This window comes from Crassostrea angulata, chromosome 5 (assembly GCF_025612915.1).
Source record: "Crassostrea angulata isolate pt1a10 chromosome 5, ASM2561291v2, whole genome shotgun sequence".
Lineage (NCBI taxonomy): Eukaryota > Metazoa > Mollusca > Bivalvia > Ostreida > Ostreidae > Magallana > Magallana angulata.
The window spans coordinates 14,361,016-14,369,881 of record NC_069115.1 but is presented as its reverse complement, the minus strand read 5'-3'; the positions used below and the strand labels follow the sequence as shown (position 1 = coordinate 14,369,881).

General features: G+C 38.1%; 1 protein-coding gene across 1 annotated transcript; it reads left to right on the top strand.

Moving 5' to 3' along the window:
• Window positions 1–590: 590 nt before the first annotated feature.
• On the top strand, window positions 591–8,151 carry LOC128185120 (uncharacterized). Its single transcript, XM_052854796.1, has 4 exons — window positions 591–1,104; window positions 6,319–6,618; window positions 6,892–7,028; window positions 8,140–8,151. The coding sequence occupies exons 1-4, from the start codon at window positions 591–593 to the stop codon at window positions 8,149–8,151; spliced, it is 963 nt and encodes a 320-aa protein (XP_052710756.1).
• The last annotated feature ends 715 nt before the right edge of the window (window positions 8,152–8,866 follow it).

Here is an 8,866-nt window from a genome sequence, read left to right as displayed (position 1 = left end):
TTTTCATATACAATAATATGTGATGCAGTTTTAAGATATTTTTTAATAGCTCGCAAACATATATCGGTAAATAAAATGTGTTTTTTTCCGTGATCTTGTCTTTATTTACTTCTTTGATATAATTCAAGGCCTGATTTAAAAAATAATTCTCCTAAAGAATTTAAAGTACAAAACACGTATTAAATTTATATTCTCTAATATTTAATGTATAGTCTAAACATGTGCTTCTTTTTAAAAATTGTTCCCTCCCACGACAGGAGAGAGATAAAGAAAGAGAGGAAGGTGTACATGGAATTTAACATAAACGAACATGTATATCAATTACACTATCTCATCACAATTCATAAAATTTCAGTGTACATAAAATTAATCGTTTAATGATAATGCTTAAATTCAATCAATTAGTTACAGGCGAGTCCACGTACTCCAGTCAATCAAAATCAGTTGTTCATTCCACAACAAATTACCACGTGCTGTTTGAAGTACGAGAGACACAAAAAAAATACGTAGAAAATGTCGCTGTCTGCAATTTATCCACCAACATACTGTCCTTTCCGATATATTTTATTTTATCAAATAAAACATACAACATGACTACTTTAGGAGCAGACGCAATTAAGGTGGACCCGAGGACCCTGGAAGAACTGAGGAACGTGGCCATCAGATCTGAGGTCGCAGAGAGGAGACGCAACAACTCTACCACCATTCAGGAGAACACCAACCTTGCGCTCCTCAATGCTTTGCAAGACATAAGGGATGATTTGAAGTCCAACAATCAGCAACCACCTCAATACCAACAACAACCCAGACGATCTGGAAGACAGAGACCACCACACCCAGGCTTTCATCATCAGCAGCCGCAGCAACAACCCCGGTGGCCAGACTTTCAACAACCCCAGTGGCAGCAATCTCGGTGGCCAGATCAACAACAACCTCGGTGGTCAGCACAGCCGCAACAGCAACCTGAATGGCAAGAACCTGATTGGCAGCAACCTCAGGGTCAGCAACATCAGTGGCAGCAACCCCAGTGGCAGCATGGACCACGGCCTGCCGGACCTCCTCATCATGGACCTCGCAGACCAGCCCAGTCCTACCACAAGAAGGGTGAGTTTTGTGATTCTGGTCAAAATTACAATAATGATTCTTTAGTTAGATGTTTTTATTGTAGAGAGTTGGGTCATTTTAAGAAACACTGCCCACACAAAAACACTTCTTACAGGCCACACATTCGCCACACTCCACAACAAACTCCAGCACCTACACAGTACATGTCACAACAATAGGGGTACGCGCCTGTCTTTGGAAAGTTTTCTGAAGATGGGCACCACACAGACTTCTCCGTCCCACAAATCAATTTGGTGGCTCACATGACAAAAAACACAATCCCTGTTCATGTGGGAGGTCGTACGACTAGTGCTTTAATTGACTCTGGTGCTTCCGTTACAATTATTAACAAAGAATTCTTTAAAAAAACTCATTATGCCAGTCATCGGTTGTCTCCTCCAGCCTTTCAGTCAGTAAAAGGGGCAAGTGGCAAGTTACTTCCGGTCTTGGGGCAAATACAGTTAGAGATAACTATCAATGGGAAGGAATACTCATTCAAAACTCATGTTGTAGACGGCATTCATCATGCATTCATTTTAGGGGTTGACTTTTTATGTGCTCATGACACAGTGCTAAGATTTTCAGCGTCCAACACTTTACACATCCCGGACCAATATGGTGAGAACAATGTTTGTGTAATAACAACTGAAAATGGGTATGCTAGGGCCAAATGTCCTGTTTCAATTCCAAAGAGGTGTGAAATGAATGTTCTGGTTCATATTTCTCGCCATCAGAATGGTGAAATTGTTTTATTAGAACCACATGTAGAATTAGAATCTTTCAACATTTCTGCAGCAAGATGTTGTGTACAGGTGAACCACAGCAGTGCTTATTTTAGAATTATTAACCCCACTTTTGAAACGGTTGAACTACCTACTAATTTTGTTGTTGCACAGGTAGTTGACATTGATCAAGACAACATTTTGTCATTAGAGGGTGAATCAAGAGAGGTCAGTGCTCTGAATCCAGACAATTCAAAAACAACAAGTCAAAATCAAGTTCAGTTTGATTTAGGAAATTCAGATTTAGATCAAAATCAAAAAGAAATTCTTCTGAAATTTTTGTCAAGATACAGAGAAAACTTTGCTTTAGATCTCAGCGAATTGGGTTGCACAAAGGCACACAAACACAAAATTGAAATTAAACCAAATTCAAAACCTGTTCGGCTTCAATTTTACAGAACTTCTCCACAAGCTTCCAAAGAAATTGAAAATCAAGTTTCGGAAATGCTAAAGCATGATATCATTCAACCTTCAAATTCAGAATGGCATTCGCCAGTTGTTTTGGTAAAGAAAAAGAATGGTCAGTTTCGGTTTGCATGCGATTATCGCGCTCTCAACAAAATTACAGTGCCAATGTCCTTCCCACTTCCGCATTTGGAAACAGTTTTTGATGCGATAGGAGAGGCAAAAGCCAATTATTTTACCAATTTGGATCTAATGTCTGGATTCTGGCAGATGGAGCTTGATGAGGATAGTAGACAAAGGGCAGCATTCATAACTCAAGGTGGAGTTTATGAGTGGAAACGTATGCCTTTTGGCCTTACTAACTCACCAATCTCATTTCAGACCTTGATGTCTAATGTGCTCCGCGGTCTGAATTGGAAATCAGTGCTCGTGTACGTTGATGACATTTTGATTTTCTCGCGTTCTTTCGATGAACATCTCACTCACTTAGCACAAGTGTTTGATCGTCTGAATGAGGCAAATTTAAAGCTACAACCGGCCAAATGTCACTTCGCAGTCAAAGAAGTCAAATTTTTAGGGCACATTATTTCACGTCAAGGTGTACGAGTGGACTCAGAGAAAACCGCAGCAGTAAGTGAGTTCCCCACACCCAAAACGCAGAAACAGGTTCGTAGCTTCCTTGGCATGGCTAACTACTATCGGAGGTTTGTTCAAGATTTTGCCAAAATTGCCACTCCTTTAAATTCGTTATTAAACAAAGACAAGAAATTTGAATGGAATATACAGTGTCAGAGTGCATTTGAGACTTTGAAAGAAAAATTAATTTCAGCACCTATTTTGGCCTACCCTGACACTTCAAAATCATTTATTTTAACATGCGATGCCTCCGATAGTGCAGTTGGTTATGTGTTAGGCCAAATTGACGACGAGAACAGAGAATATGTTATCTGTTACGGAGGTAAGTCGTTGTCAACAGATCAAAAGAAATTCAATACCACCGAAAAAGAGTGTCTTGCAGTACTAGAAGGTATAGCTGCGTTCAGACCTTACTTGGTACACAGTCGATTCACTGTGGTAACAGACCACAAGGCATTGGTTTGGCTACAAACAGCTAAACACACAGGTCGTTTAGAGCGTTGGGCATTGAAGTTACAGGAGTACAACTTCCAGATAGTTCATAGGCCAGGTAAGAGCAACTTGGTAGCTGATGCTTTAAGCAGACGAGACTACCCGAAGGAGGTAAGTACCACAGAAATCAATTCAGTACAAACACAAACCAGTCAAGATGTTGCAACTCAATGTTCTACAACAACTACCGACCCGCAGACGTTGTATAAATGTGCATCAACTCAAACGTGCTCACAGGGAGTAGAAACGAACAATCAAGAGACAGACACTAAGGTCAGTACTCAAGACAAGTCTACAACTACAATAGCCACGGTAGCTATACAAACTGGTGAAATCGCTGAACAAGAAAAGGTGGTATCTGAAGAAGATAACACTACATCGGAAGTCATGGCAGTGGTAAGTGATTTAACAACTTCAGAGAGTGAATCAAAGATATCAGAAACCGAAGCAACAACAGACGATGAAACTTCCATAGAAGACAACTGTTGCATACAGGTATCCTTCTCTTATCAGTCTGACAGTCCAATGGTCGCTCCAGTACAGGATGTACAAAATGATGATACACAAGCCGATGTTCAAGCAGATCAACAGAATATAGGTGAGTTGCAAAGAAATTGTCCAGATTTTCAACAGGTTTATGAATACCTCCTGGATGGTACATTACCTGCAGAGTCCAATGCGCAAGACTTGATTATCTCAGAGGCCAAACATTTCAGTTTAGTGGAAGGTATCCTATACCATTGGTTTCAAAGGAGATGCAAAAAGCCCAAAGGTGAGTTTAATTTTGTAAAACAAGTAGCACTCCCAAGGGTTTTGCGCAAAGATGCCCTGCTGTCTTATCACGACAGTTTAGCAGGTGGAGGTCACCTCGGTATAGAAAAAGTCAAAACAGCGTTGTACCGAAAGTACTATTGGCCGCGAATGCATAGTGACATTGTCGAGTATGTCAAGTCATGTGACCGTTGTCAACATGCAAAACGCGATTTCAACCCAGCAAAACCGCCGATGCAAGCATTACCTCCCGCGAAAAAGTTTGAGAGATGGCACATAGACATTCTACATGTAGGTCCCTTGTACAAAACAAAAGAGGGGAATGAGTATATTTTGTTGTGTGTAGATGCATACTCTCGATGGGTTGAGGGATTTCCACTCAAAACTCAGAGTGCTGAGGAAACTGCAAGAGTGCTTTTCAAAGAAATTTTCTCTAGGTATGGGGCACCTAAAGTTTTATTTTCGGACAGAGGTAGAAATTTCATGTCAAAATTGGTAAATGCCCTTTGTGAAATTTTTGACATCACTCAACATCACACTTCGGCTTATCATCCAAAAACAAACGGTTTAGTGGAAAGGCAAAATAGCACACTTGCACAATCTCTCAGAGCTCACTGCGGAAATGCTCAAGAAAAATGGCCGGATCTGATTTCGTCCATTTTGATGGCTTATCGAAAGTCACCTTCTATGCATTCTACAGAATTTTCCCCTTTTCTGTTGTTATTTGGGGAAGAAATGAATCTTCCATACGATGTTGCTCTTGATCCGCTTGAAAGCATGGCAAAAGATGCCAAGGCCTACATTCGAGAATTTCTTGCAAACATGAGGGTTTTTGACAAAATTGCTAAAGAAAACATTGAGTGGCATCAGACTCAAAACAAAATTCGTCATGACAAAAATTCAAACATTCCAAATTTTTCAACAGGGTGATCAGGTTTTGATCAAGGTCAATAAAGTTCCAAAAGGGTTATCCAGTAAACTGTATGACAAGGCAGATGGACCATATAGAATTGTAGATGTTGGTCCAAATTTTACGTACAAATTGCGTAGATGTTCTGACAACAAGTTGCATGGTTCTATGATGAATGCATCAAATCTGAAATTGTATCATGATCCAGAGGTCATGAGACCCAATTTTGAGGTTCCCGAAACACAAAGTCAGAATCAGGGTCAAACGCAAGATCAGAATCAAAGTCAAACTCAAGGGCAAATTCAAGGTCAGATTCAAGGTCAGAATCAAGGTCAAATTGACGGTCAAGTTCAGCTTCAACCCCAACAGGAGGTGGTCAGTGATGATGACACAGATACTGTGCAAGATTTACACTTAGATCAGTTTTTCGATAATCAGCAAACAGATGAGTCCATGGACTCGGGTCAAAGTTCAGATGATGAGGATGATGAAGTAGATGCTTCACATGAGATTTATGATCCACAGAAAAAGTAGAAATTCAAGAGGTTTCTCAGAGGTCGCTTCAAAAATGGCAGGAGAGAAATCTATATTGAGTGGGATGATGGTTCCAAAACTTGGGAACCAGATCAATGTTTTGATGGTGAAGTCTTAGACATGATAAACCGCAAGTTTACCAAACTTGGCACAATTCGGAAATCTTGTTTCAAAAGGAATTATTAGTTTCATTCAAGTCTTGTGGGTGTATTGTTTTTAGGGTGCTCAATACTTCTTTTACAATGCCAAAACATTTTTGTACTACATTTCAGTATTGAGGGTACACTATGTCAAAGCTTTTGTACTACATAGTGAAATAGTGAGTTAAAAGTTACTTTGGTTGTTGTGTTTATATGTAATATTTCATAGTTGAACAATTTAGTGGATGAATTTTCCAAGTTTTTATATCAGTTGGGTTTTACATTGTTTGAATAAGTTACATGTAATAGACTAATATGTGTGTTGAATTCCTACATGGCTAGCCAATAAATTTTACATTTTTTTATTTCATTATATTTTCAAAATTATGGATAAAGAATTTATTGATGTGATGTAGTCAACCCTTTTGTAAATTTAATTTGCAGTTTTCTTAGTGCTAGAAAATTTGAATAACGATCGGTTCATATTTTCATGACAAAAACATCGCATCCCTAAAGTCTTTTTTCTATTTTTGTAATTTTGTAGGGAACTTTGGAATTCAACATTACATGTTTGGGATATTCATGGTCCTTTCCTTGTGTATGGTGATGGTGGAATCAAGTAAAGTGGACACATCAGCTTCTGAGGTCGTACAGCGAATCAACTATGGGGTCATCTTTCAGGAACAGTCAAGTCTAATGCTAGCTCAAGAATATTGGCTCCATACCTTTCATATTCCTCTACCAACCAGGTTTCATGTGAACAAAGTACCATTTTGTAATCTAAGTAGTACTCACCAAATTACCTATTGCCTATTACTTAACAATCTGGCTAACTTCATCCATGGTTTACATGAACAAACTCTTTTGAATTTTAATGAAACTATTAGATCCATTCATAACATGATCCCTCAAACCAAAATTACCAGTAATCAACGTCAATCAAGATCTTTATTACCCTTTATTGGTTCATTGTCAAAAAGCATATTCGGAACAGCAACCATGGATGATGTTAATATCTTAGCAGGTCATATTAACGCTTTAAATCACAAAACTGAAAGATTAGCTGTTGCCTTACAACAACATGGTGCACATCTTTCTTCTTTCATTTCACTAACAGATAAACGCATGAAAAACTTAGTGCATGGAATCAAGGCTAACTCTGACTATATCACAAAAGTAGCTTCTGAATTCAATAACAAACTCTTTGATCTTGAAAATGCTTTTGTTAACGTTTCGGAAATTCTTACTAACCAGGTAAACCAAGCTACTCTTCTTAGATCTCAATTTACCAAGTTAGAAAATTCAGTTGAAAGTCTTTTAGAAGGAAAAATCAGTCCATTTCTTATTCCTAAACACTTATTGTCAGAAATCATCGCCAATATTCGGCACAAACTTCAAAAGTCTTATCAAAAATTTTATTTAATTCAATTGGATGCTTCATTTTATTACTCAAGTGGTAAATTCATTTTTGCGCGCCACCACAATGATTTGTTTGTAACAGTCAAGTTCCCCATTTCTTCTCAAAGACTTCCACTGAAACTGTATAAGGTCATTAGTTTACCTGTTCCCACCTCAGAAAATGTAACATCTAACATGCAAGCTACCCAATTGTTGTCCCTCCCAGATTATTTTGCCATCACCCCACATCATGATTATTTTATTTCACTACAGTCAAATGAGTTGACTGATTGTATTCATTCGAGTTCATCCATATTGTGTTTGTCTAATTGGCCGCAGTCACCTATCACAGTACCAGATTGTACTATGGCGTTGTTTGCGAACAATGTTAGACAGGTCAAGGAGTTATGTAATTTTAGGTATCTTCAGTCGGTGCTGAAATCAAATATCATAGAGTTGTCCCCAACTTCCGTTTTGTTGTATAATACACCCACAGTGGTCCTGGATTGTCCACAGGAGAAGAAAATTTTGAAGGGTTGTGCATTTTGTGTACTGCATATTCCATGTAGATGTTCGTTATCTACAGAGGCATTGTTCTTTGCACCAAGATTGGTCAGTTGTTATGAAAAATTATCAAATTATTCTGTCATTCATCCTGTCAACTTAGCATTGCTACAACAGTTTTTTGATGAATCTTCTTTACAACAGATTTATGGCAATACATTTTTTCCAACACCTGTCAACATGTCCATACCTAAGTTCACATTTTTCAATCACACTATCAGGGATGTGTTAGCCAATGATCACAAGGCCCATTTGAATTTGAAGAAAATAGCCTCTGCTGTTAAGAATGATCAGAAAATCTTTAAATCTCTTGCTGAACCATTATTAGATGGACAAATTCAAATTCCTCAGGAATGGCCCAATACCTCAGACATCATTACATTAGTTTCTCTGATTTTGGCAGGTATATGCTTAGCATTATGCATTGCACTATGTATCAAGGTACGGAAAATTTGCACTACATTGTTAATTTTGAAGGAGGTACAGCATGCAGCTTCTCAAAATGTTCCCTCTTTTATCTATAGACAGCCCACTAGTCAAACCCAGGTTGAGGAGACTTCTGATGTGTTTATTGAATTTACTTGGGTACATGCTTCAGTCATTATTTCGGTCATTGTTTTGGTCATCCTTTTAATTGTGATGTATTTTTTGTACAAATCTAAGTCGCACAAGGGATCAATCATAGCACTAGAGTTAACCTCAGGTGGAGATTGTGTCATAGTTCCAATTACACAGTTGTCTCTTTGCCCATCATACTATGTCATTACAAAACCAACCATTTCAGATATCTCTGCATCAAATTTCCCTTCCTGCAAAATCATTGCGAAATGGTCCAAATTTTCTGTCACTGACAAACAAACTCAAACAACAATCAAAATTCCTCACAAATTCTCTGTCAACCCTTGGTTACATTACAAAGTAAGCAAAATTCTTCAACATCCTTTCAGAGCTTATGTCATAATCATTCACAACAGATATGCATTCCACTTGCAAGATACACAGTAAATATTTAGGGCAACTTCTTTTAATGACCACAACAAAAAAAAAAAAGATTTAATTCAGTTTAAATTCTCATTATTCTTTTTGGATATAATTTTTTTTGTTTCAAACCGTACAGAATCACAAAACTT